The sequence below is a fragment of the Cygnus atratus genome, chromosome 10 (assembly GCF_013377495.2).
Source record: "Cygnus atratus isolate AKBS03 ecotype Queensland, Australia chromosome 10, CAtr_DNAZoo_HiC_assembly, whole genome shotgun sequence".
NCBI classification, from domain to species: Eukaryota; Metazoa; Chordata; class Aves; order Anseriformes; family Anatidae; genus Cygnus; species Cygnus atratus.
Genome location: NC_066371.1, coordinates 15,031,458 through 15,047,908, shown reverse-complemented (window position 1 = coordinate 15,047,908; position 16,451 = coordinate 15,031,458). Strand labels below are relative to the sequence as shown.

At 51.6% G+C, this 16,451-nt stretch overlaps 2 protein-coding genes across 2 annotated transcripts in view; one reads left to right on the top strand and one right to left on the bottom strand.

Moving 5' to 3' along the window:
* The window catches only part of STAB1 (stabilin 1), a 57,218-nt gene extending 53,324 nt beyond the window's left edge, over positions 1–3,894 (top strand). The window contains exons 60-68 of the mRNA XM_035546960.1: positions 409–553; positions 874–1,007; positions 1,642–1,807; positions 2,013–2,119; positions 2,357–2,476; positions 2,576–2,728; positions 2,852–2,971; positions 3,149–3,295; positions 3,706–3,894. Of these exons, the coding sequence (XP_035402853.1) occupies positions 409–553; positions 874–1,007; positions 1,642–1,807; positions 2,013–2,119; positions 2,357–2,476; positions 2,576–2,728; positions 2,852–2,971; positions 3,149–3,295; positions 3,706–3,894 (1,281 nt within the window). The remainder of the gene's footprint in view (positions 1–408; positions 554–873; positions 1,008–1,641; positions 1,808–2,012; positions 2,120–2,356; positions 2,477–2,575; positions 2,729–2,851; positions 2,972–3,148; positions 3,296–3,705) is intronic.
* Positions 3,895–4,228: 334 nt separating this feature from the next.
* NT5DC2 (5'-nucleotidase domain containing 2) overlaps positions 4,229–16,451 on the bottom strand; it is a 28,023-nt gene continuing 15,800 nt past the window's right edge. Inside the window, exons 7-14 of the mRNA XM_035546959.2 lie at positions 12,785–12,845; positions 12,027–12,129; positions 11,432–11,533; positions 9,596–9,677; positions 5,761–5,847; positions 5,198–5,338; positions 4,890–4,954; positions 4,229–4,575 (exon numbers count right to left, since the gene is read on the bottom strand). Coding sequence (XP_035402852.1) covers positions 4,314–4,575; positions 4,890–4,954; positions 5,198–5,338; positions 5,761–5,847; positions 9,596–9,677; positions 11,432–11,533; positions 12,027–12,129; positions 12,785–12,845 — 903 coding nt within the window. The 3' untranslated portion in view covers positions 4,229–4,313. The remainder of the gene's footprint in view (positions 4,576–4,889; positions 4,955–5,197; positions 5,339–5,760; positions 5,848–9,595; positions 9,678–11,431; positions 11,534–12,026; positions 12,130–12,784; positions 12,846–16,451) is intronic.

The following is a 16,451-nucleotide window of genomic DNA, read 5'->3' as shown; positions in this document are numbered from 1 at the left end:
GCATAAGTGGTGCGAGTCATGGCTTTTCTGGACTGTTGTGGGGGCTCTGGGGTGGTCCTTTGGGGACGATGCCAGCCGTTTTTGCAGAGGAACCAGAGCTGCTCACTGCAGAAGGAGGGACACGGAATGTGATGCAGTGCAAGACTCATGAGCCATGTACCCATGAGCTCAGCTGTCTTACAAACAGCACGTGGCAAGGAATCAGTGCGACATTTTTGGCAGGGTTATGTGCAATTGGATGTGGGGGTAGGACAGAAGTCATGTGGCCTAAGAAAGGCCACATGTTGTGCCACGGTCCCGGTGGCCTGCGGAGGCATTCTGAAGGCTCGTCCCCAGGTTCACAGGGATACACAATTTGCCAGCTGCTATTTGCATGTTTTCAAATGCCTGCCTTCCTTTGTGCTGCAGAATGAGCGGCGCTGTGAGTGCAAGCGGGGCTATGTCGGTGACGGGATCCAGTGCCTGGAGGAGGCTGTGCCCCCCACAGACCGGTGCCTGGACAACAATGGGCAGTGCCATCGGGAGGCAATTTGCACTGACCTGCACTTCCACGGTGAGCGAGCCATGGAGAGACCACCCCACCCTCCGTCATCCTTCACCTTGTGGCTGGGGCATCCCTCAGGAGAGGGCGAGGGTGGGAGAATCGAGGGGCCAGGGACTCGTCACCGCAGCTTGGTCCGGTTTTCACAATCCCCTTTTCCCCTATATGTTATACAGGGGAGGATGAGCCTGTGTGGCACCCATCCTCTGCACCCACCCTTGGCTGGCTGTGCCACCTGCACTCAGACAGGGGACCCACGCTGCAGGGAGCAGACTGGGAGACTGCTCACTTTCAGTGCTGTACTGATGCTCCTGGGACTTGTTATTTTGCAGATAAGACTATGGGTGTATTTCATCTGCAGTCACCCCGAAAAAAGTATGACTTCACTTACGAGCAGGCACAGAGGGCCTGCGCAGCAGAAGGCGCCTCCTTGGCCACTTTCCGACAGCTCTCGGCAGCACAGCAGGTCAGCGGGGTGGGGGCACGCAGGGCTTCTCGCTGCAAGGTGACGAGTGGGCAAACCACCCCGCATTCCCTCGGCCAGGCCCTGGTGAGTGGCAGTGGCCTGCTCCCACTTCGTGTGGCAGCCCCAGGAACCTCCCAGACATCGAGGCAGCAGTCACTGGGTTTGTGTCACAGTGGCACGGTCAGTGTGAGGTTCCCCCATGCCGTCTGTTTGCATGTTGGTGCTTCCTCACCCTCCAAAGGGAGAAGTCCTGGGGACAGCAGTGGGCAGCCTTACCAAAGGCGTTTGTATCTGCTGCTCTCCCTGGTGTATGTAGCCTGTTTCAGCAGCCCAGAGGGTAATCAGGTCGTGGTAGCCTTTATTCAGTGATGTCATCCCCAAAACGACTGACATGGGACAGCTGAGGCAGGATGGATGGACCTCAGCTGGTCCTTAGCTTTTGCTCCATGGTCCATGAAACCAGGAGGGCTGCTGGTTCCCACCAGCCACACTGGGCCATGGCTTCAGGCAAAGCCCAGCCCTTTACGTGCCAGGAGAATGCAGTCTAAGGCTGCACAATGGAAGTGTATGTGAGGGCACAAAACCTGGCTTGGAGCTATTATTTTTAATCTAACGATCCATTTTCCTCTGCCAGATGGGATTCCATCTGTGCCTGGTGGGGTGGCTGGACAACGGCACAGCTGGATACCCCACGGCCTACCCCAACCCCAGCTGCGGGGCTAATCGGGTGGGCATCGTGGACTACGGCACCAGAAGCAACCTGAGTGAGACCTGGGATGCCTTCTGCTACCGGGAAAAGGGTGAGTGGCACGAGTACCTTTCCTGGAAAACATCCTCCCCGGCACAAGCGAAGGCTGCGGGGACAGAGCTGCCCCGAGGGCACATCCCCTCTCCTCACACCCATGTCGGGAGGGACCATGCTGAGGGCCATCCAGAAGCCAAGGGAGCGGGGATCTGTGCAGCCACCATGGGCAAGTCAAGGCACAGCTCGATGTTCCTTTGCAGATCTGGTTTGCACCTGCCGTGAAGGGTTTGTGGGAGATGGGTATTCATGCAACGGCAAACTCCCTGAGGTGCTCGCAGACCACGCTCGCTTCTCCACCTTCTATTCCGTAAGCGATGCGCTCCTGGGTCTTCGGTGTGCCAGGGGCTAGGCACATGGCGAACGGGAGGGATCGAGGGCGAGCAGGAGGAACAAGGGGGGGCTCAGCCTGTGTGCTGAGGCAGAGTGCAAACAGAAAGGCTTTTTTTTTTTTCCAAGGTTGGGGGGATGGTTCTTGGGCTGGGCATGACAACTGCTTTGAGCTGACTGCAGCGTCCTAATGCGGAAGATCTCCCATCTTTTCCAGATGTTGCTTGATTTTGCCAATGACACAGAAGAAGGATTGGATTTTTTCATCTATTTGTCTGATGACTCCGCTCCCAAAACTCTCTTTGTCCCTCTGAACTCTGGCTTTGCAAAAAATGAAGTAAGCGAACGGGGAATGAGTGGCCACTTGAGGGTGCACAGAATGAAGAGGGGAGCTGTCTCAGCCACTTCTCATCCCTGCTCCGCATTGCTTTTTCAGACACTGACAGGAGAAGAACTGAAGCTCCACGTGTCATCCAGCAATGTCGTACTCTTCAGCTTCAACCTCACAGCAGGCACCATCATCACATCCCAGTCAGGACATGATCTCCACGTGTCAGACCTTCCCGTGGGGAATGACACAGAGCACGTGGTAGGCTGGACGTCCAAGGAGGACCGAAAACCCCACAAGCTTCCACTCCCCCTTCTATTTTGAGACAGGGAACAGGGGCGAGGCTTGCTGATCGAATGCCAGCACCTCTGTCCCGTGCTGTAGGGTGCCAGGGGGATCAACGACAGGATGATTGTGGAGTGGGACATCATGGCTTTCAATGGCATCATTCACGCAATTGCAGAGCCACTGAGGATCCCACCGCCCACCGTGCACGTCGGTCAGGCGAGTGTCTGAGGGCACGTGTGGGGACGGGCGGTGCCAAAGGAATGGGGCTAAGGAACTCACGTTGGCTCCGGGGGGGGGGGGGGGGGGAAGGGGGCTGAGCCTCGAGGGGCAGCCCAGCGCTTGGGCAGAGGAGCGCCGTGACGGGGCCAGTTCTCTCACTGTTCTTCACCGCAGGTGAACGGCGGGGCCCAGCCTGGGGGCTCCGTGGCCGCGGGGCTGGCATCGGCCCTGGGCCTCGTGCTGGTGCTGGCGGCTGGCGCTGGCGTCGCCTACTGCTGGGTGAAGCGGCGCCGGCGGGATGGGCAGTTCGGGTACCTCCAGGTGCGGGCAGGAGTGCGGGAGGGCAGGGCCAGGCCCCTGGGACGTCGTGGGGTTTTCATTTTTTATTTTTATTATATTTTATTTGTTATTTCCTGTTTTTTCGTTTTAATTATTTTTAACCTACATTTATTTTTATTATATTTTATTTTTATTTTTTTTATTTCTTGTTTTAATTATTTTTAACCTATTTTTATTACATTTTATTTTTATTGTTTATTTTAAAGTTTGTAATCCCTTTTTATTTTTATATTATATTGTTTTTAACCTAAGGGCGGTCCCCGGGCGGGGCGCTGCAGGGGGCGGGGCCGGTGCGGGCGGGGGCTCACGGGGAGGGAGGGCGAGGCCCAAGGGGGCGGGGCACGGCCCAAGGGGGCGTGGCCCACCCTAGACCTGCCCCGCCCCCCCCCCAGGCCGACCTGCGCGAGGAGGAGGAGGAGGAGGAGCCGCGGCCGGACCGCCCGCGCGGGGAAGGGGGGCCGCGCGCCGCCAGGCCCCGCCCCCAGCGGCCGCTGGTCGCCATCCCCAACCCGCTCTACGGCGGCCACGCCCCCGACTACGAACCGCTGCACGTGAGCACGACTCCGCCCCCCTCCCCGTGACCACGCCCCCTCCCCGTGACCACGCCCCCTCCCCTGACTCCCCCCCCCCCGCCCCCGGTGCCCCCCGCCCAGGCGCCGCCCCAATAAAGCGCTACACCCTGCGGACACCGCGGACTCCGTGTCTGAGCCCTTCTCCCGACGCTGAGCAGGGGGCAGCAGCTGCCAGCCCCCAGCGCTGCCTCCTCTCCTTCCCCCCTGCCCCTACCGGCTTCCCCACAGCTCACTCAGGACCCAAAGCAAACCCCCCCCCGCTCCCCTCACCCAGCCCACAAAGCGCCACAGGGAGAGGGATGGAACCGGGCAGGGGGGAAATAAACACATCCACACACGTACACAAGTGTCAAACACCCTTTAGTGGCGGACGGAGAGGTGCCGCTGGCCCCACGTACAGAAGGCCGTGGCCCAAAACACCCGGCCCTTCACCGAATGTGCACCATCTCCTCCAGAAAGGGGGTTTTCATGCAGCCCGTGCACAGCTGATCCATCCAGAGCGGCGCCTCGTGCTGCAGAGGGGTGCGCCGTGGGTAGAAGGTGAAATTCACGTCGTAGTTCAGCAGGCAGCTGATGGACGCCATGTAGATATCGGAGAACCGCACCAGTCGGCGGGAGAAGTACGTGGGGTTGTGGAAGGTGCGGAAGATGCTTCCAAACTGGGGGTTAAACAGGTTCTTTGTCAGTGACCTGAGAGAGAAGAGAGATAGCTGTAGGCAGAAGGCACTCATCAGGCTCGCCCCCTGCCCAGTAGGGCCCACTGGACCAACCCCTCCCAGCACAGGCTGACACCACCTCCCCTTTCCCATCCCACCCTGCATCCGACCCGTCCAACCTCTCAGGCTGCAGGATGGCACCGCTGCACCCCGCCCAACACAAGGCACCAGGGAGGTGGTGCAGACCACCAGCTGCAGCACCACCTTCCCCAAAATGGGTTACCAAACAGACACAGTGCAGACCTGGGAGCCTCTGAGAGCTCATGAGCAAGCAGGGCAGTCACTCACCTGATCTCCTGTCGCTCCTTCATCCACTCCAGCAGTACCTGCTTCGACTCCGCATCCTGATACATCTGCAAAGACACCAGCAGCAGCAAGCACCAGGTTACCTCAGTCCTGCGAGCCACACCTCAGGTCTCCCCAGTTTCTGTCATAACTCCTAATCCCACAAGGCCTCTGCACTACCTTCCTTTGAGCAGAACGAGATGCTTTTTGAGAACACAGGCAAAATAGTATATCCTCTGATTCCCACACTAAGCCCAAGTCTCAGACACAGAAAGCATGCTACCCACCCTGCTCATACAGGAGCTCTTTACCTGCATTCTCTCCAGCAGCCCCGTCAGAGCCTGCTGCCAGGTCAGGGAGTGCATGTACTGCTCCGTGTTTATGATCCGAATCTCTGTCTCCAGTTCAGGGACTATGGCTCCAGTCCTCCAGCCGTGACGCAGCATGAGGTCCTAGAGGTCAGGGTGAAAAAAACAACCACGAGTTCAACATGAAGACTGAAAGCTAAATACAACCCTATTTCCTAGAAGAGTGGTCTGTTCCCATCGCAGATCCTCAGGGGACAGGCATTCTAACAGTCTGGTTTGGGTCCTGCCAGTAACACCCATCTCCCAGGCACCAAGATCAGCTGCATGAAGCATCCAGACATGAGGGATACACATAAACTGCTCTCAAGTTCACAGACAGGCAGTTGTTCTCTAACCATAAGTACTTCAGGAGCCCTTTCTCCACTGTTTGCTTCTGCATGACAGCAGAGTGAGGGTGCTTATGTCCTGTAAGGGTCCCAAAAGCCACAGCCTGCGGAACACCAAGCACTGTATGCCAGAAACACGAGCACTCAGAGCAGGGCACTGCCTTACTGCTTTTTACTCACCGCAAGGTCACTGTACAAATGGTCACCAAAGTAGAGCACCTTAGATCCACGCCAACCTGTGAGCCTCAGAAAGTCAAAGAGATTACCCTGCAAGTAAGAGGAGAACAGAAATGTGGGTACGGGCCAAACACCTTCATCCTCACTGCCTGGTACCGGGCAGCCACCTCGGCAGCGCTGTCCGTGCAACCGGATGTGCCACTGTACCATGGCACACTGATGTGAGCACTCTCTTGAGATGTCAGCCTGCTCACTCCCCCACCTTCCAAACCCACAGGTTTCTATCCTTCTCCATCTTATCTCACTTTTTTCCCCATGTAACAACCTCCCTGTGTATCCCTCAGCCTTCCTCAGGCTACAGAAAAAAGCCAGAAATTCCTTATACCCCAACAGGCAAGGGGAAGTTGTGTGCATTAGGGCACAGCAAGCCAAGGGGACTGCACGGGCCAGGAGGCAACAGGAGGAAGCAGCTTAGAGACCAAAAGTGAAAGACACCTAAATGAGAAAGGCCTGACTGCTGGACAGGAGGAAGCCTGGGTGTTCTGGGGGTAGGAGTTGCTGGGCTCAGATAATGAGGATTTCACCTCTCAGGATACACAGAATCACAGAATGTGAGGGATTGGAAGAGACCTTGAAAGATCACCTAGTCCAATCCCACTGCCGGAGCAGGAACACCCAGATCAGGTCACACAGGGACGCATCCAGGCAGGTTTTGAACATCTCCAGAGGAGACTCCACAGCCCCCAGGCAGCCTGTTCCAGTGCTGTCACCCTCACCGTAAAAAAGTTTTTTCTCATATTTAAGTGGAACGTCCTATGTTCCAGCTCGCACCCACTGCCCCTTGTCCTATCATTGGGTGTCACTGAGAAGAGCCTGGCTCCATCCTCCTGACACTCACCTTTACACATTTATAAACATTAATAAGGTCACCCCTCAGTCTCCTCTTCTCCAAGCTAAAGAGACCCAGCTCCCTCAGCCTTTCCTCGTAAGGGAGATGCTCCACTCCCCTAATCATCCTCGTGGCTCTGCGCTGGACTCTCTCAAGCAGTTCCCTGTCCTTCTTCAGCTGAAGGGCCCAGAACTGGACGCAATATTCTAGATGTGGTCTCAGCAGGGGGAGGAGAACCTCTCTCGACCTACTACCCACAGCCCTTCCGATACACCCCTGGATGCCATCGGCCTTCTTGGCCACAAGGGCACAGTGCTGCCTCATGGTCATCCGGCTGTCCACCGGGACCCCCAGGCCCCTCTCCCCTTCGCTACTTTCCAGCAGGGCAGACCCCAACTTACACTGGTGTCTGGGGTTGTTCTTGCCCAGATGCAGGACTCTACACTTGCCCTTGTTATATTTCATTAAGTTTCTCCCCACCCAATTCTCCAGCCTGTGGAGGCCCCGTTGGATGGCAGCACAGCCTTCCATGGCAGCACAGCCTTCCGGCCTGTCAGCTACTCCTCCCAGTTGTGTGTCATCAGCAAACTTGCTGACGGTGCACTCCATTCCCTCATCCAAGTCATTGATGAATATATTGAACAACACTGGTCCCAGTACCGACCCGTGAGGGACTCCACTAGATGCAGGACTCTAACTTGACTCTGTCCCATTTAACCACCACCCTCTGGCTTCTTCCCTTCAGCCAGTTTACAATTTCCAGAAAGGAGGGCAACAACAGGCTGGATTAGAGGGCCGTATCACTTGAACTTCCCTCTCTCCAGCGTAAAATACAAGCCCCTGAGATACCGCTCATGCAAGACACCCACAGCACAACTACCACACAGCTGCACATCAGGGGACAGGAAGAGGTCAGTTTAGGAGCCTGCAGCAACGTCCTAACACAGCAAGGTCCACAGTCTCTAATGCTTGCCAGAAAGCATATCGTGAAAGAAACCATAAATGCTGGAGACAGGATGGACTATGACCAGGATACACTCTGTCACATCCTGAGAAACACACTTGGGCAACAACTTTGATGCTGTTGGATGAGTGGGGTGGAGGGGGAGGACCACAGAGGACCCCAAAATCCCACCTCCCTCCCTCCCTTTTTCCATTCCCCAACGCAGCACTCAGCTGGTTGAGCTTCCCCAGTCACAGGATGTAGGTGGTCAAGAGCAGAATTTAATTCAGCATGGATGAAGTGCACCTTCTCTTCTGAGGGAGTTGCTAACCCAGTGAGAAAGTTTGCACATGGGAGAGAGACTTTCTATGAGCTCTCCTTGCATGTTCCCAGCTCCTGGCAGAGGACGGGACCATAGCGGAGCGCTTTGACAGACCCGCTGGACAGGCCAGAGGCTTCTGAACAGCACTGCCCAAGGACATGACCTACTTTTCTACCGCAGGTCAGGTCCCAGCTACTTGACCGCAACCTCACTAATAGATTCTTCCCGTGGGATCCCACAGCTCACATAGCCAGGAACAAACCGTCCTAAAGCCAGAGGCCACTTTTTCCTCAGGGGACAGACCAGCTGCTAGGAGAACACCCCAAGGCAGCAAGTTCACCAGAGCCCATTCCTTTGGACACGCCTGTCTTTCAGGAAGTGGAGAAAGAGGGGAGCATGACTTTGTACCCTTTTTGATCACCCTTTTTTCTTCATTCTCTACCCCAGAAGTCACCTCAATGTGAAACCTCTCCTCACTTACAAACACCTTCCTAAAAGTGCTAGGCAGTCTTTTACAGCTTTGTTAGCTCCTGCCACCTTTTCCAATCTTATGCAAAACGATTTGAAGTGAGATGTGGAAGACCTCTGCATACACATCAGATTGCAGACAGCTCGGGACTAGCACACTCTCGGGACCCCCTCCAGGACAAAGGTTTCAGGACTGGGACATAAGAAAAACCAAAGGAAAAAATGCAGCTATCAGCCACCCTGGGCAATGTCAGAACAGAGCTCCTAAGGTGATGTTCACAGGGCAGGGGGTGTCCACTGGGTCTGACCCCTGCTACACATGCAGAGGATGTTCTCCTGCTTCCCCTTTTCACACAGACTGGGCAGCAGTGAGGAGAAACTCAGCCTGGCAGAGAGAACTCAGCACAGGTCGTCCTGTGCAGAAAGCAAGCACCCAACACCCTAGGATAACTGCCCAGCTCTGCCCTTTTCCCCTGCCCTGGGAAACCCTCCATCTCCAACACAAAGACCAGCTAGGCTGGGCGGAAATACATCACTCCAGTTATACACCTTTCTGAAGCACCACCTACACACAGAGCTACACAGGAAACCGTTTCAGAGCTGCAGACAAAAAGTTTTCTTATCAGACAGCTCTGTCACAACTTATTTCAGCTCTGCCTCCTGCAACTGAAAAGCTTTCCCACACCTGGCACAATCCATCTCCCACCATGTTCAGAGGTCGGTTTATCATACACTGACAGGCATAACACACCTTGGCAGGGCTTTCTGATATACCCAAAGACACCTTATCTTAATGTGCACATCCCAGCAGGAGCTGAGAGGACTTTTCAGAAGCTTGCAAATCCCAAGGCTATTGCTCCACAACATGCCAAGAGACATGCTGAAAGCATTTGGGGAACAATACCATACAGGCCAAGCAAAACCCCCGCTGTACACGGCCAGAAGGCTTCTCTCACTGCCACCAGCCAGCACAGCACAAAGCCTAGAGCATGTCTCCTTGCAAGTGCTCTTTAACTTTTCAAGGATCTATTTTTCACTTTTCAAACATCTACAAGTGATCTACAGAAGTGGCCATCATTTCCCCCGCACCATGACTAAGCAGATTTTCCAGTTTTCTCACTATTTTCAGGCTTTTCCAGCGATTTCCCAAACTCCAGGTGTATTATGAGTCCCCAGACTCTTGCTTCATACCCCTTACACATCCAGGTCACCTTACCTCTTTGTAGATCTTTCCTTTCTCCAGCTGGTTTATTTTGTCCCACTGCAGTGAGCCGTTATCATCCAGTTTTCGAAAAGGTCTGGAAAAAACAGAGGGGAGATATCAACTTCTTTTGATTTTTAATGGTTGTTACCCAGTGACTACAACATTCAGATCAGAAAACTTGTTTATCTATATAACAACTCATAATAAAAACACTATATGAGAAGTGACCTTCGGGGCCTTCTGCACTCTTCTCAGGAAGAAAGTGTGAGAAGAAAATATCTTTTCAGACTGCTTACATTGACTGCAACCGTTTTATGCCAATGGTTAAATGCCTAATACTAAAACAAGACTTCCTCTGAAGCTGTAAGGCCAAGGCTTTGTCCTGAAACGCTTTGTGTCCTGTTCCAGCCAGGCCACCCCCAGCACAGCAGAGATTGGAATGTCTTAATGGGATAAAGCAGTCTGCAGAGTGGATGGGAAACAGTCTCCATGCTGATCTTGGCAGCTGACCTGAGGTGCCCACTGTTGCTCCTGAGGGCTTGCCTGGTTACCTTCCACTTGGACAGAAGAAACAAATCAAGGCTTAAGTTATTTGATCACCATGAACTTCTATGCTTGAACAGAGTGTTACTTCCTCTTGGAACATGAGGCCCAAACTGCGAGCTTCGGGACCAAAAGACTTCACATGAAGCTGCTCCTGCTGCGAGCATAGTGCAGCCTCATCCAGAAGTACCGTACAATCCTGAACTGCCGCAGGGCAGAAGGAATCCAGCCTCCCACCACAAACTCTACAGCCTGGGCTAGAGGCCTCCCAGAGCACAAGTGATCTCCAGGGCATACCTGCATTTCCCCTCACAGAAAGCACTCCACAGTTGACTACAGCTCACCACCAGGAGGCTTCCCCTCACCTTGGATGAATGTCCCTGTCATTCCACTGGCTTATTATGTGAGTGGACCTTAGGCACCATGCAGCCATATGCTTTAAGTCTTGGAGGACCAGGTCATCATCACTCCAGGCCACATATCTACAACATTTCACCCACATCCCATGGACAAAACCCTTACCGGTCAGCACAAGTTTTAAAAACAGTTCATAGATTTACTCCTGCTTATGGTAGTAGCCTGGGAGGTGGGCAAAGAAAATACAGAAAGAGAAAACAGCAGTCCTCTCCCTCAAGGGCCAAATACAGTAGTTCCTGGCCAGTCGTAAATTGAGGCAACAAAGCAGATACAAATTCCCCAAACCAATAAACAAAAGAGCAAAGTGAGGATAGCAACCTGCCTATCAGCCGGCTCCTTGGCAGCTCCTAACTGACCACAAAACCCAGCTGCCACGTACAAAGACTTTCAGAGCTGCCAATTACAAAGCAGCATATATCCACTAACTAAAACCACAGATATTTGCTTTCAGGGACTGGAGAAGGAAAGATTTTGGCACACTCTCAAGACCTAGTGCCAAGAAACAGCCAGCTGTCATACATACCATTCCACTTCTTTTCTTTCTAAAGATTTAAGTGCACTAATACCCCTAAAAATCTAAGTTAAGCCCAGGCCACAAAAAACCCGTTGAAGCTTAGGATAGCTAGTTTTAAAAACATGCTTTCTGCTCGGCATTACCCATGTGATCTACTTATTCCCAGACTGGTCATTTTTTGTTGACTAAGATGAAAGCCTCACAGAGAGTATCTGAAATGACAATGGAAGGCTGGATATGTACTGGATCCAAATTATACTTAGGAAACTATAAACCACTCTTCGGGAAGGTAAGAGGAGCCATTCACTCCAGGTACTGGGGCCCAAAACCTCAGGCCAACGTGCAGCACTGCAGTATTGCCTTAGGACACATACTTCCGCCGATCAGTGAAGAAATTGGGTTTGTCGGCTTGCACAATGACCATATCAAATAAGTCCCGCCAGTTCTTGCCAACCATATGTTTCATTCCTTTGTCCCTAGGGGAAAAAAGGAACAGAAATGTTAACGGAACCCTTTTCAGCCAACACTGCATCTTCACAATAGTCTGTCCTAAAACTATTCTCATTTCAGCAACAAAGAAAAAGCACAGCGATTTCTGAGTCCCACTAGGGTGTCTGATTGCATGGAGGATTGATGTAGCACTTGACCATTTCCAGGTGTCCCACCCTTTCTCTCGCTACCAGAGGAAGTCCAGAGGAGTCTGTGATGCGGCACAGCTGCCAGAGTTTGAAAGTGGCAGTTCTGTAACACTGAGGCCAGTCACAGACTCATAGCTTCTCCAAGAAGTGAAAGTTGGTGGTGTAGAAAGTGGGGTGCAATGTTCACCACAACCGGTTCCTCCAGAGTGCTCTCACCACTATTGCCACAAAACTCACTAGTGTACAACTTTCAGGTGCTCACAGGAGAGACCACACTGCAAAGCTCTTGCTGTGCTGCGGTGATGCATCAGTGGGCAATAACGGTACTCACACAAAGCTAAAAGGACTGTTTGTAATGAGGAAGAGTTTCTTCTTGTGGTTCACGAGTCGGTTTAGGACAGCATAGATTTCATCACCGTGCAGAATATACTGTTCTATATTGGAATAAAACAGACATCCATCAATCAAGAAATTTTGGCATAGATCATGACCACATTTCTTAAAATAAATAAATAAAACCAAAACTTGGCCCTATACCAATAGGGCTGCAAAAGAACTGAGCTAGATCCATCTCAGGTAGGACAAGTAGTGAACCACTATGGTTATAAAATGGCCTTCCTCATCCTCATCAATCCCACCACAGAGATGAAAAAGACTGAGGAACTGAAAAGGCTGGCAATGAAGAGGGTTGATCCCAAACTGTCACAATGAACAGGCACAGCCATTCTAGGCCATGTTCCTACCAGGATCTTTCTTTCCTCTGAATGGAAGCCTTGCTAGTCTTCCCAGACGGTGCCTTTGCACATTCACACCATGACAAGGACTGTCACCCCTCACTTAAAGGCAGAAGGAAAACAGAAACACAAGCAGTGAGGTAACTCTTTTTTCCATTAAAACAGATCCTCCATCATACCCTAAATATAACCTGGTCCTCAATGCCACTCTACCCATAATCAAGTATTTTATTCATTTCTATGTCCACCTCATTCCTGCGACTTACTGTGGGACCTATGCAGCAATCCTATGCAGAATGCCACATAGTATAAGACACAAAAATAGATCTGGCACCAGAGCTCTGCTTAAACTCACCCATATCTTTTTCAATCCATTTGTACATCACTCCTTTCACATGCACATCTCTAATAGCATCCTAAAGAAAAGGATAGGGAAAAAGTTTCAGTTTTACAAATAGCATTCCTGCTTCCCAACATGCAAGTCTATTGCCACCATTGAGGAGCCACACAGTAATGACACATCCCCTCTTCTTGTTGAATGCTACATCGACACAAAGCAGAGGACTTGTACAGCAAGGCTCACTGACATGCTGAAAAGAGCACAGTGATTAGTCAAGCTGACACAGTATAAAGAGAAAAACCTCAAAACCTATCTATCTGGCTGGTCTTGGGAATCTGGAGAGGTCCCAGTCAACTGGAAGCTGGCAAGTGTTGTCCCAGTTGTCAAGAAAGGAAACAAAGACAACCTTGGTAATTACAGGCCCATCAGCCTCACTTCGGTGCCTGGTAAAGTTATGGAGAAGATTTTTCTGGGAGTTATTGGAAACCACTTGAAAGCCGATGCAGTCATTGGTCACAGCCAACAGGTTCACAAGGGGAAAGTCCTATTTAACGAAATTAATTTTCTTTTATGACAAAAAGTTACCCACCTAATTGACCAAGGGAAGACACTCAATGTAATCCTTTTGTATTTCAACAAAGCTTTCAGTACTGTCTCTCACAGTATCTTTCTGGAAAAAACATTCACTTTTCAGCTAGTCAAGTATGTAATAGGGTGGATGAACAATTGGCTGGTGGGTCAGGCTCACAGGGTTGCAGTAAACGGGGTTACATCAGGCTGGCAGCCAGTCACTGGTGGGGTTCCCCAGGGCTCTATTTTGGGGTCAGTTTTCTTCAGTGCTTTCATAAGCGATCTGGATACAGGACTTGAATGCACACTAATTAAATTTGCATGTGATACTAAATTAGGAGGAGCTGCTGACTCCTTGAGGGTGGAGAGGCCTTGCAGAGACATCTTGACAGATCAGAGGGCTGGGCAATCACCAACTGCATGAAATTTAACAAGACCGAGTGCTGGATTCTGCACCTGGGACGTGGCACCCCTGGCTATACAGAGAGGGGGACAAGAGCCTGGAGAGTGGGGAAAGGGAACCTGAGGTTCTGCTCGTCGGCAGGTTGGACAGGAGCCATCAGCATGGCTGGGCAGCCAGGCGGCCAGCCCTGCCCTGGTTGTCTGAGGCACACATGGCCGGCAGAGGGAAGGAATGGCCTGCTCTGCTCCGCTGGTGTGGCTTCACCTGTGGGCGGGTTTGGGCACCACAGTATGGGAAGGACATCAAACTGTTAGAAAGTGTCCAACGGAGGGCTACAAAAATGGTGAAGGGTCTGGAGGGCAACACGCATGGGGAGCGGCTGAGGGCCCTTGGTTTGTTCAGCCCAGAGCAGGGTAGGCTGAGGGGAGGCCTCATGGCAGCCTGCAGCTCCCTCACGAGGGGAGCGGAGGGGTAGGCACTGAGTTGCGCTCTCTGGGGACAGTGACAGGACCCGAGGGAATGGCATGGAGCTGGGACAGGCGAGGGTCAGGCTGGGTGTTAGGGAAAGGTTCTGCACCCAGAGGTGGTCAGGCCCTGGGACAGGCTCCCCAGGGCAGTGGGCACGGCACCGAGCTGCCAGAGTTCAAGGAGTGTTCAGACAGTGCTCTCAGCCATCGGGTCTGATTTTTGGTGGTCCTGTGTGGAGCCAGGAGCTGGAATGCACAATCCTTGTAGGTCCCTTTCAACTCAGGATATTCTACGATTCTATGAAAACACTACTTCCTTTCTGCTCCTGAAAACCAGCACACATTTATGCACTGTTACCGCGGCAATCAAAGACTGCATAACTCCAAAACTGTTTACTGCCCCCAAACCTCTGTGGCTCAGACCTTAGCTAGCTTTACTTCCTTCCTTATGCCTGTGGAAGCTCTGCCAAATGTGATTCAAAGAATGGGAGCATGGCCGAAGTGAACAACAGCAAAAGCAAGCACCTGTGATTCCTATGGGCTTCCATGAACCAGGGAAGGCTACTAGTCCGAGCCCCAGGTAGCCAGCGGGCACAGAAGCGTATATGAGTGCGGGAGAGTATTTTTTTTGCCAAAACAGAGCTGCCCACTTTTCAAGATGGTTTTCAAGTGAAAACAGATGTTGTTAAGGGTATCCAAATATCCTCTATTTTCCAGGCCAGAGGCCAAGATGCAAAATATTTTTGGACACACCCAAGTGAGATTTTTCACAAGTCTCCATCCAATGAGATATGCCAGATACACAAGACCATTTCCAGAGCAGCAACACATTTTGCAGTGTTTGCACATGTTTTCAAGGTACCATTTCAATCCATGACAATTTAGACAGGTAAGCACAAAGGCTGCCTTTCCCCAGGATGCTTAAATCACTGCTACACTTAAGTGCACTCCTTTAGGAGGTGTGCCTTCAGACTGCATTCACCACTGCCATTGCTACAGTAACACCTGCACACACCACCCACCACACAGCCACCTGGTCTCAATGCCATGCTGGTGAAACATGCGTGTCACCCAAAAATCATTTCCTTCAAGGCAGGGGGAGAACCTGAGTTTACATTTTAGGTGAGAGACAATGAAGGAGGAAGAGGCACCTCTGTATGGTGGAGTTTTAGAAGTCTCTTTCCACTGTTCGGATTTGAATGGTAAAAAAGGCAGAGGTCACATCTCATTCACCAAGAGACTGCCCTATTGAGCTATGAGAAAGAAAAAAAGAGCAAGAGCGCTAAAAAGAAAACAACTTTCTCTTGACCAGCACTGGCACTAAAAGCAAGCAACGCCTGGGATTTGAGTCAAAACTACATTTACAGAGCAGAAAGATTCCAGTGTGCTCTTCCCCCGCAACAATAATAACAAGAAAAATGAGAGGGGAAAACTGAGTTTTCTGTAGGTAAAATCTTGATAGCCTGAGGAGGTGTCAAACAGGGCACAAAGATTCCTTCAGAGGAAAGCAGCTTAAGCTTTCTCACTTTAAAGATGAGGTGGCCAAACTGGTGCAGCAGGACTACAGGTTTACATGCCAGCTTCAGCCTTAACCACTGCCTCGGGGACTGCCCTTTTGACTCAGTACAGTGTCTCTAGCACTCAATTTGCTCCCAAACACACAGCACTGCAATTAGGATTACCACCAAGAAATACGGAAGAGCATCAGGTTCAGACATGTCTTACTTAACCTACTGTGAGCCTGCATTGCAATAACAACTGGGGTTACGCAAAGACTGACACCTGCCTGTGTAGGCAAAGGATCTCTGTGCTCATGTCCACAAAGCTTTTCTTTGCACTTGCAATGCAAAGAGAAAAGTTTTGCAAAAATGTTTTTTTATCCTCATTGTCCAGAAAAAAACAAACTGCTCTGATAAGAGCACATGCCAGTTCCCACCTTTTCAGTAAAGATTTCAGGCATTGGCACAAATTTTCTGTTGCACCTCATTTCTCTGCCTACCTCAGTCACTCCTTCAGGAACAACCACAACCCTCAGCAAGGATGCAAAGACAATTGCCAGGATTAGCACTCAGGAGCTTAAGGGCTTGAGCACACTCCTTGCCCTGTATTGACTTTATATTAGGCTATGGCAACCACCTGCCTGCTCTCAAGACTTCAGCTAGGAACAAGTCCATTTTGACCCCAAAAGAAGGCTCAGAAGACACTCTTGACAGAAGACCGCTGGAATCAGCTGTGTCCCCTC